We start from the raw sequence: 22015 nt of genomic DNA, 5'->3' as shown, positions 1-22015 counted from the left end.
TTCGTTTATGATAATTTTTCTTCTCATTTATTTGTAGCCAGAGGATTATATATATAATAATTATTTAGCATTCCACACTATCAACTAATAAGTATACCTACATATATACTTTCACGGTTTGTCGCACAACACGCGTACGAATCGGTTCCTATTTTTGTTTACCTTATACGTTTATTTGCTTCTTGTCACTTTAAATATATGTGTGTGTGTATGTCTCATAAATACAGAAATTTAATTGTAATCATTGTTTATATTTGGACTTTCGGGCGTTATGATGAAATTTTAGCGCTATTTTAAAACCGCTTTAGAACCTCGTCGGTCCGGGATGGTCTTTAGAAGTAGTTTCTTTGTGTTTTGTTCTTTTTTGACAAATTTGGTATGGAAGGTGTTATCATGTTGACATTTTTTGTCTTTAGTCGTCCTTAAATTTTTTGTTTAAATCTTGATTTAAATATGCTTTCGGTGTGAATGATTTTGGTCGCATCTCGGCACATCTGGGAAGAAGATGAGTATGGACGAGGCATGTTTTGCGAGAAACAAATCGTTTTAACCCGAAGTGTCATCAGTAGCCGGAAAAGAAAGTAGATTTCATAGCCATTTTCATAAGAGGATTGAGTAAGCGGGTAAGAAATAAGGAGAGTTTTGCTACGCACTAAATTTATTTGTTTTATTGTTGTATAGGGATGTGATCGTGGAATCAAGCTGGAGAGGAGAAACACTATCTAAAAGGAACATGTAATTATCTTCGTGATTGCGAATCAAGTTTTTTTTAACAATATAAATGCAGTTTAATAGTATAAGAAAAGCATTATGGCATAGGTAGTTTAGTAATCAACATACACACGTGCAACAGTACCGAAAGATATCATTTCGCTGAACTAAATCTATAGTTATATACAATAGTTTTTTTTTCTAGATGAGCTACCACTTAGTAGTTTGCAGGTGTTTAGTGTGGATAGTGAATTCTTTTAGAAAAGACCAGTTCGATGTGGTCTTCGTACTCAAGAAAATGTACTAAATGTTACGGCAATTGGGCTCCCTTTTAACAATATTTTGCAAGAGAAAACCTACAGCATCAAATAGCAAAAGAAATTTCGGCGAACATATCTTCATAAACAATAAATACTCCACCAACTTCTTAAATGCACATTATCAATGATCAGGATCACTGCTAGCAATCTTTGTCGTCCAAATATGTTACGATACAACTGACGACACGAATCGTTCTGGACTATAAGAATAGGGTAAAATTTGGCAACATTGAAAAAAGATCGAATCGAGCGCATCAGTCACACCCAATGGTTCTTTTAAGAATAACTTTCATTGTCATGAAGAGTAGTATGCCGCAAAAATCACTATTATTTGAATAATTTCGTTGTTTTTCATTATTGGGTAAAGTCGTGACTCGCACTTTTTAATCAATTAAAAAGTATCTGAATGTCGAAATCTCATACAAGCAAACTGACAAGAGTTAGAGATGTGATCAGATGCATTTAAACTACTAACATCCCCTTATACCAATTTTTGACATTTATCAGTTCTTCCAACTAGCGAATCACGACTGTATCTGTTACCCAATCCATCTATTTGTTTAACGCAGTGGCTCACTAGGTAGATTGGAAAGAAGTAGGATACTTCCAAAATGCAACATAGGGATCCTAGCAGCTGTCTATTTGGAGCACCAACAAAAACCAATATTATAAAAAGCTATAAATATTGGTCCGCTAAATATTTATCTGCCCTATCATTCGTAACTAGCTGTTGGAACCGGCGTCGGCGGTAAAACATGATGATGAGTTATGTTCTACCATAGACCATGCGGTAGACTTGGGTGCAACGCCCAACTCCTGCTTAGCAGAAGGCAAAGAATTCTTCACGTTTCCTTTCGATCATGTCCATATGAGCCTGCCTAGTCCTAGTTTTCCTTTCTAAGTTTATAACTGATTCGCTCTAGAATACCTATCCGTCTTTCAATTTCATTGCTTTCGTTTCTCTTAGTCTCAAATTTGCGAAAATAACCAACAAAATCGATACAGTAGAACTTTGAGGCAATTAAAACATAGTAACGAAAGAAAAATATGTGGATAAATTGTTTCGATGTTGTTTTTGATTCGACTTCGAACGAGGAGAAAGTATTAGACGAGTAAAAACCCAGGAAAGTGAAAGTAGTACCTCCCCTCCCCTGTTATTTAGCGGTCTGACAGTCGATTTTTTGCCACACCATAATCAGCGAAGGTTTCAAGCTATTATTTTACATATTTGCAATACTCAATTGAAAGAATGGAGCGAAATATTTGCGCAGACGATGGACCGGAGAGTCTTCGGCGCTAAATATACGTCATTGTAGTAAAGCAAAAACATCAACGGCCGCAAGTAGCTTCCCTGAACTATTGCTGACGTAGACATAAATGTGGGTGCCTGACAATCATTTTAATCATAATTAGGTTCTTTACTGGCACAGTTAACCTCACTTTTCTTGACAGTTGACTAGTACTGTTTAAGGTTGAACAGAGAATGCACACCATTCGCAAACGAAAAAAGCAGTTTTTTTCCACACCGTATGTCAGATCTTCATAAAAATCAATCAGCGTATGTAGAGTGTTGTTACAGTACTGCTGATTGATTTTTATGAAGATCTGACATACGGTGTGGAAAAAACTGCTTTTTTCGTTTGCGAATTTTACGCTTTCTCTGTCCAACCTTAAATGGACTTAGAAAGATTTTTATGGGCGACTAGATTCGCTCGAAACAAATCGCAAAGAGTTTTTCTAAGTCCATGTAAACAGTACAAGCGAACTGTCAAAAATGAACACCCGAATTCATTTGTGACATCATCGTAAAGTATTCAATTATCTCTCGATCTGGGATGATGGTCAACCGGTGAATTGTCAATGAATGTAAGTAGGCCAGGCTTAGAAAAAATGAGAGCCGTATTAATTTATTTACGGTAACCATGGCGAAACTAGTGAAGCAGCTACGTTCAATTGAATACTATCCATACCATTCTATCACTATTTTAATTTTGTTTTGGACCTTTAGTGCCATTCACTGCTGTCTTTTATTCTAGAGACTTTAATTTTGCCTCGAAAGAAGGACCATTGTTTAAATTTGTAAGATTGTATCCTGTATTTTTGTAAGAATGTTTTCTGAATCACCGGTGTTTCACAAATAAGACTACAAGGTTTTTTAAGCAAATATCAAGAAAAATATCAAAACATGTCTGTCCCACGAACGGCGTATTTCTCGGTTTGCTGTTTTTCAATATGAGACTTATGCTTTAATGAGTAGTTTGCCAACAGTTTGAGCAAAATTATCATTGCTATCAAAAGGAGACTAACGAACATGACCTACTGTGATACTGATCAGATGAGCGGCCAGCGTGTTCCTGATCAACGATACAAAGTGTCGTTGATGACACGTTAAAAAGTACTCTGAACAACTGATATAATGAACGCTTGATAGCTGCAGAAGTTGGTGACCTAGGCTGAAAGATGGAATTACAAAATTACTATTTATGATTGATGAAACAATATCTAAATTTATCGGTTAAATACTTTTTTTTCCTCGCCTATAACACTCGGCTTGTGTAAATGGTTCCACAATATACCATCCAAGCGGTCAAATAGTTGTTAGTACGTAGCGGGTTTAGCGATAGTGAATAGATACAGTAGAAAACGAAAATAACGTACGTGGTATCTAAATGACAGGTAATACTTGTATTGTTTGAATATTAGATTGTAAACTTTTGTCCTCGTTTCGCAATTAGCTCACACATAAATAGTGGTTAAATAATTTAAATCGTGTTTTCCTTGCTCTGCTGTTTAGTTTAATATTTTGCTGACACATACACTTGGTGTAGGCACTTTTCATTTTTTTGTTTGGTTTGATGTAATTTTGTCAATCTCGTTCCTATGTTTGTTTAAGATTTGTCTTTACTCGTAGTATGCGTTTGAGCGAACTTGAACATGCTGTATACTGCTTCTGGCTCCTAAACACGTATCAGTCATATGACCATCCGTGAGAAAGGACACGATGGTCGAAATTAGGCGCAAAAATGTCACTTTTTGCATTTCATCTGATTCTACACCATTTGTACTCTATATATACATTCACACAGTTTTTTTACAATTGTTTGAGACTACGATGAACTACGCTACCAAACAATATCGTACACTCATTCGCTTGATTTACGTTGTTTTGTATTTTGTTTAGCGTTCAAATGTCCACACATTTTTGCTATTGTTGTTTCTCTCTCTGTTATTGTTCCGCCTGGGAAGAGCTTGCTTCCATATTAACAACTCTCTTAGACTTTTCTGCTTAATTGTAACATGTTTTAAATATATGTAGTACTTGCACTAAATTATTATTTTTTCTTATGGGTCTAATATTGGTTGACTTTTTCGTTCGCTCTCTTCTTTCAAACGCTTTGCGCCCACGCGTGCATCCATCAGTCATCACATGTGCCTTGACTTGTTATGTGTAGATATTAGCCCATCGCATTAAAGCATCAATCACATGTGTCAGTACGGCAGCACTGCACAGCGGCCTACGATTGCGGTCGATAGCGGCCTACCAGCTCCGACATCCACAAACCTGCATACAAACAAACACACCAGCACTGGTTTTTAGGAAACAGCCGTGGCAAGTGCTTCCTTCGATTCGGTATCGCCCTCCTTGTCGGTGGCTTTCGCCTCATCTCAGTGGCCCTTGGTAGCTTCCTTTGCGGCCATAATCAGCGGTGTCAGGCTTGCCAGTGGTCGGGCCAGTTTCAGAAACGGATGCTGTAGAGTTTGGAAATGTTAGTACAATCGACGGACATTGGAATAGTAACAAGGGACACTTACCCTTAGCAGCTCAAATGCGGTGGATCGCTGATCTACGTCCACCTCTAGGCACTGGTCGAGAAAATCCTGAAACACAGGACTGAGCCTTTCCTTTTCCTTGATTTCTGGTTTGCCGTGCGTAGCAATCAGGTAGAGGGCCCGCAAAGGATTCTCGTTCAAGTAAGGCGGTTCACCTTCGATCATTTCAATTGCCATGATTCCCAACGACCAGAGATCAACCTGTTGACAGCGGAGACAGAGAAATTAATTTAGTGAACTAAGACGTAAAATCTATCAACTTACCTTTGGTCCATACTGCTTCCGCGTGACCACCTCCGGTGCCATCCAATACGGAGTGCCAACCATTGTCGTTCGCTTGGATTGTTCGGGTGAAATTTGTGCACAGAAACCGAAATCGGTCAGCTTCACGCTACCGTCCAGTCCCAACAGGATGTTGTCACTCTTGATGTCCCGATGAATCACCTGGTTACTGTGAAGGAATTCCAGTGCCTGTAGCACTTCCCGGCACACTGCCGCTATTTGACCCTCATCCATGCACGTTTCGGTGACGACATCGGTCAGTGATCCACCCGGCAGATACTCCATCACTACCCAAAGCTCTTCGGACACCAGATAGCTGTCTAGATAGTTGACCACATTCGGATGTTTGTTCTCTCGCATCACCAAGATCTCGTTGATGATCAACTCCTTCTTGGGCTGTTGGCTGAGGTTCATCTGTTTGATGGCAACCTCCATGCCGGTTGAGCTTTCGATTGCTGTGTACACTGTTCCCGACGCACCCTGACCAATCTTCTCCATTTTGTTGTACTTCCGCTTCGGATCACCCACGCTGACGATAGTTCGAAGTTTCTCGAGAATCTCCTCGTCGGACATTTTCTTCTTTTTTAGATTTGCGCGCTGCTGCGTACTAGGTTCAGTATTAGCCGTCGGTGTCGTCGTAACTACTCCGCCTCCACCTCCTCCTACTTGAGGCACTGCCGTCGTCGTTGTGCCCATTGGTGTTGCTGTTGGTGAGGATGGACATGTAGTAGATGATGTGGTTGTAGTTGTTGTTGTAGTTATTGTTGTAGTTGTTGTTGCTGTTATCGTCGTTGGTGTCGTCGATATGGAAGTCGGAGAGACCGTTGTCGTGGCCGTTTCCGTTATTAGTGAGTCGGTTCTATTGCTAGTTGGTGTTAGTACAGTTAGTATTGTATTTTCATCGTTACCTTGCAGTTGATTATTGGCGTTGCTCAGATTGCAGGCGGCGGTCGGAGTTTGAGCCGTCGCTGCCGTAGTCGAGTTGGTGTTTACCGTCGATGTGAGGATCGTCGTCGAGTTTTTGTTCTTATCGAACGTGGGACTGCGGACGCCGGTCGTCGCGTTGCTACTGAGATGTGGAGGTATTGGCGGCGAGATCGGCGTCGGTTCATCGATAGGCCTCGTGTACTGTGGTGGGATGGGTGGAAGAAGCAAAATAATTAGTCAATTATGTTGAATGCTATTGTATTGCAGACACCTGGATCCATGGATCCATGTTAAGAACATCTATTAGATTCACTTTAAAGAATTACAATTCCAGAAATTTTAAAATTCTCGCATTTGTGCATTACAGAAATCTCAATGTATTAACCTGCTAGAAGAATTGCAGAATCTTTGGTTCTCAGTATCTCATCACTGGAAAATATTTCTATTTTCTACAAAAAAATTCTAGAATATTGCTTTTCGATGTATTCCTTTATATTGAACTTTTTAAAGATTCATAGTTATTTTCGAACTTATCAGGCACTTCAAATATGGTTGATTCCTTGATGTATTACACTCCTATATTCAGTATTCAGCATGAACACATTAGAGCTGTGCCTGATAAATACTAACGATTCAAAGATTCGAATTCGTGCTATTGAAGCATCTCTATTTCAAATAGGACGGACTAGAGTCTCTCCATAAAACAATTGAAATCTATGAAGAATCAACGTCTTTATCCTGAAATTCAAAATCGTGTCACATGTTGTTCTTCACGACGAAGCTTTCTGCTTCGACTAAACTATTGAACGTTAGGTTAGGTTGATGGGTTTGACGGTATTGCAAACATCATCAAGCATATTTCGTCCATCATTTTTGAAGAACCTCTGACAGACAATTGCTTTAAGATGGTTATTGCATTATGCCTCGATAGTGGTCTTCGCGATAACACAAACCTCGTCACAAACGCGAATATGCAATTCCAATCATCCACGCATACTTACGCCCACGACTTCGCCAACATTAAGGCACTCCGATAATTAAGAGAACGTTTCAGTACCAATAAATTCACAAACGCGGTCTCCAGCATTAACCCACCGCTCGCGCGATCATGAATCGGTCACGTCTCGAAGTTTCTAGCAGGCTAGACTCATGTCTTCAGTTTGATCAATCAAAAATATGACGTACATATTCATCAAACAAAAAGTTGCATGGCGACATGACCTAGATCTCTGGTAATGGGGTAGCTCTCTTCTAGTATCTAAACCGCACATTGAAAATTAAGCATCAGATTCACGGTTCACGTGATCATTCAAGAACACACGCGAATATGTGAATAGCCACACGGTTATAAAATCAAAATTATCCACGCGAAGTTACATACACACTAGCAGACTTGTCGCGTCGTTAACATACAAACGCTCGAGCTTCGTCCACGCATAACACCCGCGATCTCATAAACATGAAAACACCGTGGTGATTGAGCGAACATTTTAGTACCAACTTATAAACTTATAAACGCGGCATCAAGCGCGGACCTACAAACACATGTGTTCGCGTGATCATAAATCGGTCCCGTCCGAAAGTTCCATACCCTCGGTCCTAGTAGCATAGGTCCATGCCTTCAGTTAGACCAATCGAATAAATGACTTCAGTTAGACCAATCGAATAAATGACCTGTAACTTTAGTAATATGGAGAATTTAACTCTCTTCTAGCATTCAGCACGTTAACATAAAACATAAAAAATATCTCAAAAAGTAAACGTAGGGGTTAGGTATTTTTAACATAGAATGTGTATGCAAAGTTTGAAGGAAATCGGTTTAGTAGTTTTGGAATAGCAGGTAACATCGCAAATCATGTTTTTTCCAGAGACGCTCTACAAAAAGCTTCGTCACCAAGTCGTTTGTCGATATTTTTACAGCATGTTGTTGAAATGATACACTATAACGTACATAAGTTTTGATAAATTTACTTCACGCAAAATTCTAGAAAAAATCACAAAAAAGTGTTTTTTGTTCACGCTGAAATCTTTACCCCCCACTAAAAATTTAGCATCAGATTCACGGTCCGCGCGCGATCATTCTAAAATACATGTGAATATGCGAATGCCCACACGGTTATAACATCTAGTTTATGCACGTAAAGTTACATACACACTAGCGTAAGCGATAAACATGTTAACATACAAATACTCGAGCACTTCGCGATCATCCACGCACACCAACGCCCGCGATCTCGCAAACAGGATAATACCTCGGTGACTGAAAGGTTACGTCCGGTAGTCCCTACTCTCAGCCCTACATATGCACTAGACACGTTCTGTGCCTCTTATACTAGACACGTTCTATACCTCTTATACTAGACACGTTCTGCGGTGTACAAGGCCTTGGCCCAAGAGGTCCTTGGTGAAGGCGCCCAAGTCAGGTCGCTAGGAGCGGAAATGACTCTCCAGTGCAAGCATCTGGATGAGTTCACGACCGCAGAAGATGTCGTCGCAGCCGTTAAGGAGCAATGCGACGTCACAATCGAGTGGGCCTCTGTGCGATTTAGAGATGGACCCTCTGGCACCCAAGTAGCCTACCTCAGGCTACTGAAGGCGGATACCAAAAAGGTAAGCGAGAAAGGTAAGCTGAAGATCGGCTGGTCGGTATGCCCAATTAGCATACCCCAGCCGTCTTCAGTGGATAGGTGCTATCGGTGCCTTGAGTCCGGCCACAAAGCCTACGAGTGCAAGGGCATAGATAGGAGCAAACTATGTCGTCGCTGCGGCGAGGAGGGGCATAAAGAGCGGGGTTGCACTAAGGCGCACAAGTTCCTTATCTGCACCGCTAAGAAGCAAGCCCATAAACATGCTATGGGCGGACCTTCGTGTCCCTTCGGCGAGGTAAATAAGAAGAAGCCGTGAAAGTCACACAGCTAAATCTTAACCATTGTGCAGCAGCCCAACAGCTGCTGTGGCTGTCAGTCTCGGAGTCGAGGACAGATGTCGCCCTCCTATCAGACCCGTACAACATCCCTGCCGGCAATTGGGTGTCGGACGGGTCTGGAATGGTGGCAATCTGTACAACGGGACGGTTCCCGGTTCAAGAGGTAATACACTCCTCCGCCGAGGGTGTTGCGATTGCCAAGATCAATGGTGTGTTCTATTGCAGCTGCTACGCTCCACCAAGGTGGCCAATAGAACAGTTCAACCAGATGATCGACAGGCTCTCGTCAGACCTAGTGGGCCGGAAACCGGTAGTCATAGCGGGAGAATTTAACGCTTGGGCAGTGGAGTGGGGCAGCCGCTGTACAAATAGCAGGGGTCAAGCGCTAATGGAGGCGCTTGCGAAACTCGATACTGTGCTAGCTAATAATGGCCCCGCTAGTACATTCCGTAGAAACGGGGTGGAGGCGTGGATTGACGTAACATTTGCCAGCCCGAGTCTGGCTCCAGGCATGGAATGGAGGGTAGACGAAGGCTACACCCATAGCGATCATTTAGCAATCCGCTTTAGGATCAACTATGGTGTGCAGCATCCGAGGGCGGGAGATCCCTGTCAGGTACGCGGGTGGAAGTCCAATCACTTCGACAGCGAAGCTTTCACCGCGGCCCTGGGACTGGAGGATCATAGCGAATCCGAACATGTTCAGGCTAGCTATGCAGAGATGTCTTGACGAGTGCCGTTTCCCCGATAGATGGAAAAGGCAGAAATTGGTGCTGCTGCCGAAGCCCGGGAAGCCGCCAGGCGACCCATCGGTGTACAGACCAATCTGTCTGATCGACACGACTAGCAAACTGCTTGAGAGGATCATCCTCAACAGGCTAACCCCGTACGCGGAAGGTACGGACGGCCTGTCAAGCAACCAGTTTGGCTTTCGGAAGGGTAAGTCCACAGTGGACGCTCTCAACTCAGTGATAAATACTGCCGAGATAGCGATCCAACGGAAAAGGCGAGGTATTCGATACTGTGCGTTAGTGACACTTGACGTGAAGAACGCATTCAACAGCGCAAGTTGGGATGCCATCGCGCTCTCGTTACACCGGCTTAGCCTACCGGTGGGTCTGTACCGGATCCTGGAAAGTTACTTCCAGAACCGCGTACTGCTATACGAGACCGATGCCGGTCAGAAAAGGGTTCCGATTACCGCCGGAGTCCCGCAGGGCTCGATCCTAGGCCCGGTGCTATGGAACCTCATGTATGACGGGGTTCTGAGACTGAAGTTCCCTCCTGGGGTCACGACGTAACCTTGGAGGTCTACGGGGAGTCAATTCCTGAGGTAGAACTAACCGCAGAACACGCGATCAGCACGGTGGAGGAATCGATGAGCGCGAGAGGCCTGGAGCTCGCTCATAATAAGACGGAGGTAGTTATCGTCAACAACCGCAAGTCGGCACAACATGCAGTTATCCATGTGGGAGAAGTCGCGATCACTTCACAGCGTCTGAAGTCTCTCGGAGTCATTATAGACGACAAGCTGACCTTCGGCAGCCATGTCGACTATACATGCAAGAGAGCGTCGACTGCTGTTGCGGCTCTATCGAGAATGATGTCCAACAGCTCAAAGGTGTGCGCTAGTAGACGTAGGTTACTGGCAGCCGTTGCCATATCTATCCTCAGGTACGGCGGCCCGTCATGGTCAAGAGCACTGAGGGTAACCAGTTACCTACAGAAACTGGAGAGCTCCTACCGCGTGATGTGCCTCAGAGTGATATCTGCCTACCGCACGGTATACCAGGATGCATCCTGCGTGATAGCGAGCATGATGCCTGTCGGGCTGGTCATTCGGGAAGATGAGGAGTGCTTCGAGCTACGTGGAAATAGGGGAGTCCGCGAGCGCACCAGGGTGACCTCGGTCGCCAGATGGCAGCGTGAGTGGGACAACTCCTCGAAAGGTAGGTGGACCCACCGGCTGATACCTAGCATATCGAGCTGGGTGGGAAGACCCCATGGGGAAGTTCACTTCCACCTGACACAATTCCTGTCTTGCCATGGCTGTTTCCGACAGTACCTCCACAGGTTCGGGCACGCGAAGGTCTCAGTCGGGCACGGATAACTAGTGATTGGTTAGCTGGAGCGAAAAAGGCCAAGCGCAAAAAAGGGAGTGAATGGTCTGTTCATGCCGAGGCAGGTTTAGCGCAGCGACTGGCAACCGCGTAAGGGGTAAACCCAGCCACCCCGAAGCAAGACAGAAGAGTGAGTGTATAGGCGTATAAGTGGACTGCCTCATACCAAGACGGGAGGGTCATAGCGTTGTATGTTGGGACTTAGCTATCGATGCCTCATGGCGTGGCAGAGGAGTGAAAGGGTGAGCATCCAAGTCAGTCTCACACGGCATGTTAACACTCCTACCACCATGCCTCAAAAAAAGTCGGTACGGTATTTTCAAATCGCTATATCTCAGCAGTCGCTTGACCAATTTGGACATTTTGGTATCAATGGATTTTGAATGAGCTTAAATTTAAATTTGACCGCAATTGATCTTTTTACGACAAAAAAGTCGGAGCAAGTACTACAAAAAATTGGAAATTTCCAGTATTTGTGAAGAACATAAAATCTAGCGCGATGACTTACGCATATTATTATGTTAAATTCTTTGGATTGATGTAGGCAACCAATTTCTAGCAGATTGTTCATAATTTCTTATGAAAGGAACTACAATATCTTCACAAAATTGCATACAATACAGAAAATGACAATTTTCGGAAATAATTCAAATTTCATAGCGATGACATGCATATATTATATTGTTGAAATGTTCGTATATGTGCGAGTGACAATTTTCAAGAGCGAGAGTTCATAGTTTTTAATTCAATGAACTACAAAATCTTCAAAAAATCACGTATTTTACAGAACATTTCTTTATTTTCCATTGTAACTTGAAATTTTGACAATAAATATCGCATTTTATAATGCTAAAATATTCTCATGTATTCAGTAGACAAGTTTCGAGAACATTGTTTATAGTTTTTAATTCAATAAACTACAATATCTTCACAAAATCACGTATTTTACGGAATATTTCTTTATTTTCCATTGTAACTTGAAATTTTCACAATGAATATCGCATTTCATTACATATATCAAAACGTTCGCATTTATGTGTTAGACGTGTTTTCAGAACATTATTCATAGTTTTAAAATCACTGAACTACAATAGCTTCACAAAATCACGTATTCCATAGAACATTTTTTTATTTTCCATTGTAGCTTGAAATTTTCACAACGAATACCGCATTTTATGATTCCAAAATATTTGCATTTATGAAATAGACAAGTTTTTGGAATATTGTTTATAGTTTTAAATTTAATGAACAACAATATCTTCACAAAATCACGTATTTTACAGAATATACCTTTATTTTCGATTGTAACTTGAAACTTTCACAATGAACATCGCATTTTATAATGCTAAAATATTCTCATGTATTCAGTAGACAAGTTTCGAGAACATTGTTTATAGTTTTTAATTCAATGAACCACACAATCTTCACAAAATCACGTATTTTACAGAACATTTCCTTATTTTCCATTGTAACTTGAAATTTTTACAATTTTATGATGCTAAAATATTCGCATTTATGAAGTAGACAAGTTTCGAGAACATTGATAATAGTTTTTATTTCAATGAACTACATTATCTTCAGAAAATCGAGTATTTCACAGAACATTTCTTTATTTTTCATTGCAACTTGAAATTTACGCCATGTATATGATATCAAAATGTTCGAATTTATGTGATGGACAAGTTCCTGGAATATTATTCAGTTCTTAATTCAATTAACTACAATATCTTCACAAATTTGCGTATTATACAGAATTTTCCTTTATTTTTCAGTGTAACTTTAAATTTTCACAGGGAATATTGCAAAATCTAATACAGAATGTTCACATTCACGTGTCCTAGAGAACATTTCTTTATTTTCTATTGTAACTTGAAATTTTCACAATAAATATCGCATTTTATGATTCTAAAATATTTTCATTTACGAAATAGACAAGTTTTTGGAACATTGTTTATAGTTTTAAATTCAATGAACTACACAATCTTCACAAAATCACGTATTTTACAGAACTTTTTTTCTCCATTGTAACTTGAAATTTATATAATGAATATCGCAACATTTTTATATCTAAATGTTCGAATTTATGTGATACTCAAGTTTGTGGAACATTGTCCGTATATTTGAATTCAATGAAATACACAATCTGCACAACATCACGTATTTTACAGAACATTTTTTTCATGGGTAGCTTGAAATTTTTACAATGAATAATGCTACGACACCAAAATGTTTGTATATATATGGTAGCCAAGTTTGTAGAACATTGTTGATTGAATATAATTTAATTTGAACTACAATGTTTTCAAAATAATGAAATGTTCTGTAAAATACGTGATTTTGTGAAGATATTGTAGTTCATTGAGTTAAAACATATCAACAATGTTCCCGAAACTTTTCTGCTTAATACATGAGACTATTTTGGCATTATAAAATACGCTATTCATTGTGAAAATTTAAAGTTACAATGGAAAATAAACAAATGTTCTGTAAAATAGGTGATTTTGTGAAGATATTGTAGTTCATTGAACTAAAAACTATAATCAATGTTCGCGAAACTTGTCTACTGAATATATGAGAATATTTTAGCATTATAAAATGCGATATTAATTGTGAAAACTTCAAGTTACAATAGAAAATAAAGAAATGTTCTATGGAATACGTGATTCTGTGAAGATATTGTAGTTCAATGATTTTAAAACTATGATTAATGTTCTGAAAATACGTCTAACACACAAATGCGAACATTTTGATATAATGAAATGCGATATTCATTGTGAAAATTTCAAGTTACAATTAAAAATAAATATTCCGTAAAATACGTGATTTTGTGAAGATATTGTAGTTCATTGAATTAAAAACTATAAACAATGTTCTCGAAACTTGTCTATTTCGTAAATGCGAATATTTAAGCGTTATAATAGGCGATATTTATTGTGAAAATTTCAAGTTACAAAGGAAAATATAAAAGGTCCCTTTAAATACGTTCATTGAATTAAAAACTATAAACAATGTTCTAGAAACTTGTCCATTTCGTAAACGCAAATATTTAAGCATCATAAAATGAGATAATTATTGTGAAAATTTCAAGTTACAATGGAAAATAAAGAAATGTTCTGTAAAATACGTGATTTTGTGAAGATATTGTGGTTCATTGAATTTAAAACTATAAACAATGTTCCAAAAACTTGTCTATTTCGTAAATGAAAATATTTTAGAATCATAAAATGCGATATTTATTGTGAAAATTTCAAGTTACAATGGAAAATAAAGAAATGTTCTATGGAATACGTGATTTTGTGAAGATATTGTAGTTCAGTGATTTTAAAACTATGAACAATGTTCTGAAAACACGTCTAACACATAAATGCGAACATTTTGATATAATGAAATGCGATATTCATTGTGAAAATTTCAAGTTACAATGGAAAATAAAGAAATGTTCTGTAAAATACGTGATTTTGTGAAGATTTTGTAGTTCATTGAATTAAAAACTATGAACAATGCTCTTGAAAATTGTCACTCGCATATATACGAATATTTTGACAATATAATATATGCATGTCATCGCTATGAAATTTGAATTATTTCTGAAAATTGTCATTTTCTGTATTGTATGCAATTTTGTGAAGATATTGTAGTTCCTTTCATAAGAAATTATGAACAATCTGCTAGAAATTGGTTGCCTACATCAATCCAAAGAATTTAACATAATAATATGCGTAGGTCATCGCGCTAGATTTTAAGTTCTTCACAAATATTGGAAATTTTGTAGTACTTGCTCCGACTTTTTTGTTGTAAAAAGATCAATTGCGGTCAAATTTAAATTTAAGCTCATTCAAAGTAATCTAAAGAGTCCAAAAAATCCATTGATACTAAAATTGTCCAAATTGGTCAAGCGACTGCTGAGATACAGCGATTTGAAAATACCGTACCGACTTTTTTTGAGGCATGGTTGTTCGTGTAAATAAAACTGGGGTTGGAAAAGTGTTAAGGGTGAGCACAAAAGTCAGCCTCATATGGTATGGTAGAGGCTGGCACAAAAGTAAGCCTAGCAAGGAATGAAAAAGGTGAGCACACAAGTCAGCCTCGCATGGTATGTCAGAAGTGGGGCCTAAGAAAAATGTCTCACATGAGATACCAGGGGGAGTGACAGAGGTACAATAGAGTGGCACGATTGAGAGTGAATCAGGTGATAGGGTGAGCACCCAAGTCAGCCTCACATGGTATGGGTGGGGCGAGCACAAAAGTGAGCCTAGCAAGGAATGAGTAAGGTGAGCACACAAGTCAGCCTCGCAAGGAACGAAAAAGGTGAGCACAAAAGTCAGCCTCATGTGTGAGTGTTTGAGAGTGAATCAAGGTGCGATTGAGAGAGCACCCAAGTAAGCCTCATACAGGACGTATGAACGCGTGAGTGAGAGTGAATGAGTACATTAAGTACAGCCATCCCCCCAGAAGTAATACCGAGAGGTAGTTCCTGGGAGGAACGATGGCGGAACCCAATGGAGTTTAGTCGGTATTAATGGCAGCGTCACCATTCGAGCCCGACACGCCCCCAGTGCACCCCGTGCGGTAGCTTGGACCCTACCAATAGCACGTGTACTGGGCTAGGACGTAGAGGTCTTTTCCATTGCAAAAAAAAAAAAATACTAGACACGTTCTATGCCTCTCTCTCAGCCCTACATATGCACTAGACACGTTCTATGCATCAGATTCATGGTCCCCGCGGGATCATCCAAGAACACACGGGAATATGCGAATGGACTCACGGTTATAAAACCTAATTCTTACACGCGAAGCTATATACACGCTAGCACGCACGACATGCAAACCCCTACAACAATGTACATGTTTTAATTTGTAGCCCGTCAGGGTAACAATTTAGCAATGGGTGGAAACATATCTATTTTTGGTTACTCTCTCCGTAGAGTGTATTTGTTTTGGTAACACAATGTTCACCACTACCCCATATGACCATTCACATTTTTCTCTACTTTATGTTTGTTTTTTCTCTTGTGAACTTTTCGTTAGGTCTAGATAGGTGTAGAAAAGTTTATTATATATTCGTGTACAATTGTTAGTTCTATTTATATCCCAATATTCCTTCTGCTAGCGAAAGCCAGTGCTGAATTAGATATTCAGTCATGGCGGCGGCGGTGGGGAAAGGTGGCTTTTGTTTGTGTGGTGATCGTGCGAAAGTCGGAATATAGATAGCTAGCCTCAAAATGAAGACGTTGCGTAATCGGAGCTTCCGTGGATTTTTTTTTGCTGGAGGATACCAGCCCTCGTGTACGAATTCCAGCCCGGAAAAAAACTTTAGAGAAGTGTGAAGAAGTGTTATTTCCTATAACCATTTGACATTCTGAATAGCGCTCCGAAGAAACATTTATTCTTAGCGCACGCACACGAAAACTGACAACCGCCAATATTTTTGAGATATAACAGAGCTACATGACAGCCATGAAAATGTTATGTACACTAAAGACGCCGAATCCCTTTGGATACAGACTCGACACGTCTATCGTTTGTTTACCATTTATCTGTCAGTGTCATTCCAATCGAGTACGAGATCTGCCAATGGCCTTCATTCCAAAAGGATTCGAAGCGATTTACTTCGGATTGAGTGCCTTTGACAAGCCTCGTGCTCGATTGGAATGACACCTACAGATAAATAATAAGAATAAGATAGAGATGGCGAGTCTTTACCCAGAGGTATTCAGCGTCGTTAATATCTCGACAAACATATGATTACGGCCTAAAAGCCAACTGTCAAAATCCACTTTGAATGGAAGTTCCAGACAAACCGTTACTAGTCGAACACAGTTCGTAACAGTTTATGAAAGAGAAAACTTTTCTCTTTCGTTTACTACCAACATCTGTGATTGGTGTGTAACGGTTTGTCCGGAATTTCCATTCAAGTTGGATTTTGACAGTTGGCTTTTAGGCCGTAATCATTTGTTTGTCGAGATATACTCTATTCATAGATGATAGACAGCTGAGGGTCCGAAATGTCTATATTCAGCTAAAACAAAAAAATACGTATGTAACCTTTATTTTTCCTAAAGGAAAAAAAGATATACCAATTTGCGCGTTAAGGGCACAAAACCTAGCTTAAATAAGTTGGGTTTGAATGTTTCGTGTTCCACTCGTCAGTAACTGACACCAACTTGCTATCAGTTAGACTGTATCCAATTTAACATCAAATTGGCGTCAGTTATTCAATTTGATGTTAGGTATGTATGGTATGGTATATCCATTTCTTCTTTTAGGGACAAAATAAAGGTTGCATACTCACAGGCGTTCGGCTCTAATGCCAAAAGACTAGATTTCGGTTCCATATACTCGTCAGCGACCCAAAGCCCCTGTGCTTTGCTAACCGAGACATAATTCGGTACCAACCAGTTGCTTTGGGCGTTCACACATTTTGTGTAAACTTTTTGGATTTAATGTCCAACTGACGCCAATTTGGTGTTGGTTTGGATATAGTCTAACTGATAGCAAGTTGGTGTCAGTTACTGACGAGTGGAATACGACACATTCAAATCCAACTTATTTAAAAAATACGTGTCAATTACTTTTAGCTACAGAATGCAAGAAAAAATCTTGAAGGAATAAAATTTTTTGTTGTAAATTTGACGTGAAATGACCCATAGACATTTTTCGTAAACAGTGGGTACGAAATACTCTAAAAATTGTACCCAGAATCTTACGCCGAAAAAAAGATTTTTTTTTGTGAGTGAAATCACATTATCTCACTATATACATGAGTTAGTTCTGAGCAATATTATTTTTGTCATATCGTCGCTTTTGTGCTATCTTATGACAAGCGCCATTTAGCACATTTCGAGAAAAACGATTTTTAAAGTTCGATATTGAATATCTTGAAACTTAAAAATGGTAAAAACAATCCAAAGAAGACAATTAATGCTTCAATCTATTCTGTATTAAACTCTCAAATATCACGAAGTTCGGTTGACTATGTTGCGAGTTTTCACTATAAATGTAAACAAAAGTCGCACTCACACGTGTCGTAGGCGTGTATTGATGGCAAAATTTGTATGGCGTGTCATAATTGTGCATGGAAAATTTTCCATAGAAAAAAAAGCATCAATTATTAACTTTTATTAATATCTTCGGCTTTATTCGGCCTAGAAACAATCGATGAAATGTATTTTGAAGGAAATTGAGCAAGCAATCTAGAAAAAATAGTAATTTTTAATTACAGTGTTGCCAAATATGAAATATTGCCAATTTAAAAGTAAAACTGCATATTTCTCGCAATATATGTATTTTTATTTTAAAAATTATTATGCCATTGTGTTCCTCAGACATTTTTACATATAAAAACATCTAAAACTTCTACATTACTTAAGCGAATCCCAAGATACAGTGATTTAAAGCAAAAAACTGACAATTTCTCATCACTGTGTTCGCTATACCTCAGTAACCAAGCAAAATTTCAAAATTCTGAAAACGCCATTTTGTAGAGAATTTTCAGATTAGTAATGTTGCATATCTAACTCAGTTTACCCCAAAAAGGCGTTTGTCATAAGATAGCACAACAGCGACGATATCTTCTCAGATCTCTGAATATTGAGACAAAGTAGTATTTATTCATTCATTTTTACCTGTCTTCACAGCTAGTACCTACAAAATAATTTCAACTTGTAAATTGACCGTATGTCTCAATTTAAAATATAAATGATTTGAATATAGAAGACCGCTTGCGAGATCATATCCGAATCATTGGTGAATGATACTCGATGAATCCGAACGACGCAAAATCCCTGGCCAGATCGTATTTACATGGCGCTACAAAATACAAACATTGAATGAACTAATATATGTTGTGGGACCAGTTGAATGCAACATAAAACAACATTTGACCAGTTTAATATACCCACAAAATCTTGATTTACAGCGAAAAACTATTTTCTGGAAATGGGGACACGGGCATAACGTACTTGGTAAATAGATTGTCTTGTACGCAGCTCACCTGGGTTCGATTCCCAATCCCTCACATAGGGTTAGAAATTTTTCTAAATATATTTTTCTAATCCGAAAGGAGGCGAATAACCATGAGGTTAAAACTTCTGTAATAAAAAAAAATTCTGGAACCTTTGGCACCAAAAATTGTCATTTTCGGCCGATTTTCGATTTATTACAGTTCTGGAAAGAAGAAAAATAGATTTTCGTACGATATGCTGAATTGTGCTGTTTTGTAAGAAATATTGTGCGCTTTTAGGACAATATAAAAATTACAACTACAATTACAATTACAAAGACAACTTAGCTAATTTTCTTGTGCCGAAGGTCCCAGAAATTTTTTTTACAATCAAGATTTTCTAGGAATACAAAAGTTTCAAAAAAAAATTCTTGTTGCTTTTGATGAGACTCACAACCTATACTCCTAACAAACAATTTAGCTGGATAATGTCTTAATCAGTTCTTGTTCAGCCTATTCTCTCGAATCAAAGACTTGTTCAGCTTTTTTGGTGCGTTGGGCTAGGTCACTTGAAAAGTTCAAAATCACTGTAGCACCGTGTAATTTGTTAAAAGTTCCACATACCAGTAGCACAAACGACAGCCGATCAATCAAACTGGACAACTGCCGTTGAAAGGCGTTTGTGATTGCATAAATCTCCTGAAACATTTTCACTGCATAGCCTACTACAGGCCTGATAATTGGTGATGTGTTGCGCACGTCAGACACTGCAACCGAAAACACACTTCTAGCAACCTCAAATGCACACTTCATACTGAAGAAACCCAAGCAAAGGGTCACCCGAATTCCATCCGTGGGAAAACATGCGTTGAGTAGGTTCTAGTTTATTTTTCTAGCTGTGTTACCTCACGTAGACAAGGCGGGCAATGCCGTGGGAAGGGGGCAGAAAATTGCAAAAAAAATACTGTGACCAATCCGAACAAATATCAGAAAATTGTTATGTAGATAAAGCTAAACTCTGAAACCCAGGTACAGTTGAAAGAATTTACGACAAGATTTCTTACAAGAAACGGAAATGAATGAATCGAGGTAACAGGAACCCCCGACTAGTTTGGGTCAAATGGAACACAATAAGAAGAGCGAGAAGGTACGATTAGAAGAGAAGATCGTGGAATGAAGCAACCGAGTTGTATTTTGTTTAATCCTATACCCTCCTGGTAAAACCACAGAACGAAAAAAGCACGACTTTCTCCTTGTTCTAACTATCCGGGCGACAAAGGTCTGTCGCTTACAGGTAGTTGAAGTCTCCATTTTCGATCCAACATATCTGATCATCATGCTTAATCAGTTGTGTAACATTGCAATTAAGACGCGTGTTCAGTTCCAACTAAATGCCAGGTTTTGTCGAATGTTGGGAAAGCCTCCCTGTATATTTAATAGAATATCCAAAACACACTTTTTCGGGCAATCATTCCAAAACTCTAGCAAAGAACCTGAGTTGATTGTAAGATCAACCCATTCAGGCAGAGATATTTTACAACATCCTGCCTGTACGGCAATTTGCACTTTCCAGCGAGTTGGCAGGGGCCATAAAGTTTTAAACGCCATCAATAAATAAACAAATTTTGGGTCTCTGAACGATGACCCCAGGAGTCGTAAAACTGTGTCCTTTACTCAACCAGGTTTGATCTCTCCGTTATATTTTTTTCACAGTCCCTCAAAAAACGGCATCTGAACGGTAGAATTAGATCTCTAACTCTCTATCTGGATTGGTAGAATTTTGATTATTTTATAGCCACGATCATTGTGCGGGACCATCAATATTTAATTATAGACTAATTGAATGAAGCGACCCAGTAATAACCAATACTTACGATAGACTTTGTCCGCTCGGGTCGGCTGGCGATGGGCGGTGGAATGCCATTGCCACTGATGCTACCCCCGCTGCTGAGTCCGCCGAGTTCGTCGCTGTCTCGCTCACCGGTCGAGTTGTGGTGCGACGATAGCGGTCCCAAACTGTACGCCTGCGAGTGGGAACTGGACAGATGTACCTGGTTGACGCCAGGACCGTGCGACTCCGAATCCGTCGGGGTGCTGCTCGGGCTACTGCTGCTGACTCGGCTCAGCGAGGAACCTATGGACGATGCTGGAAGTGAGCATTATTATTGCACTTGTTGTGTTATGCATTTAGAGATGATATCGCTTATTAAGGTGCATGGGTTTTGTGGGTGTTTGAAAAAATAGGCCGATATGCAGGATGATGGACGTATTTGGGGGAATATGGGTTCAATATAGACTTCGTCAGTTTTATTGTTTTTATCTTTTGTTATCTTATGCCATCAAATATTGTTAGTTTCCTCTATAAACCCTTGATGCTATTCATAAAGTGGGAAAACAGATTAGCACAATTATCATGCCAAATTCGTATTCTTTGATTAAATCCAAAAATCTAATAAAAACAGAGATCTGTAATCTGTAAGAATGTAATCTTCAATTTCAATCATAATTATTACTAGTCTTATTCGGAAATCGGAACACTTCTTCAGTTTTATTCCCAAACAAATTGCAAGTTCTCCGATAGAATAAATCCCTAGACACCCGACATTGAAGTAAAAGGCATTCGTAGGAAAATACATTACGATTGACTAGTGCAACATACGAATGTTTTGAATAGTACACGTAAGTAGGAAGAAAGTTCGAAAACTTATACTTTGAACGGAATGGCGTCAGGTCAGCCCATGTTGTCAATAAAAGACTTCCGTTGTGAGATGACGCAGGTCAGCCCATGAATCACTTTTTCGCTGAATCGAGTGACGGTGGGTTAGTGTAATTGAGTAATAAATCATAATACACTTAGGCAGAGTTAAAAATATTCAAATTCATTGAATGAAAATTGATCATATTCAGCCGCATTCGTTTTCAATATTCAGTGACGCAGCTGAAAACGTCAAACGAA

General features: G+C 39.4%; 1 protein-coding gene across 2 annotated transcripts in view; it reads right to left on the bottom strand.

The window, feature by feature from the left end:
* Window positions 1–3690: 3690 nt before the first annotated feature.
* LOC131684364 (serine/threonine-protein kinase Pak-like) overlaps window positions 3691–22015 on the bottom strand; it is an 89770-nt gene continuing 71445 nt past the window's right edge. The window contains exons 3-7 of one of the 2 annotated variants that reach the window (XM_058967182.1): window positions 20934–21205; window positions 6053–6272; window positions 5127–5848; window positions 4845–5063; window positions 3691–4781 (exon numbers count right to left, since the gene is read on the bottom strand). In XM_058967182.1, coding sequence (XP_058823165.1) covers window positions 4698–4781; window positions 4845–5063; window positions 5127–5848; window positions 6053–6272; window positions 20934–21205 — 1517 coding nt within the window. In that variant the 3' untranslated portion in view covers window positions 3691–4697. The remainder of the gene's footprint in view (window positions 4782–4844; window positions 5064–5126; window positions 5849–6052; window positions 6273–20933; window positions 21206–22015) is intronic. The other variant, XM_058967183.1, reaches the window with a different exon arrangement.

This window comes from Topomyia yanbarensis, chromosome 2 (genome assembly GCF_030247195.1).
Source record: "Topomyia yanbarensis strain Yona2022 chromosome 2, ASM3024719v1, whole genome shotgun sequence".
In the NCBI taxonomy this organism is placed as follows: Eukaryota; Metazoa; Arthropoda; class Insecta; order Diptera; family Culicidae; genus Topomyia; species Topomyia yanbarensis.
Note: the sequence above shows the minus strand (reverse complement) of the source record. Positions and strands in the feature narration are given on the sequence as shown.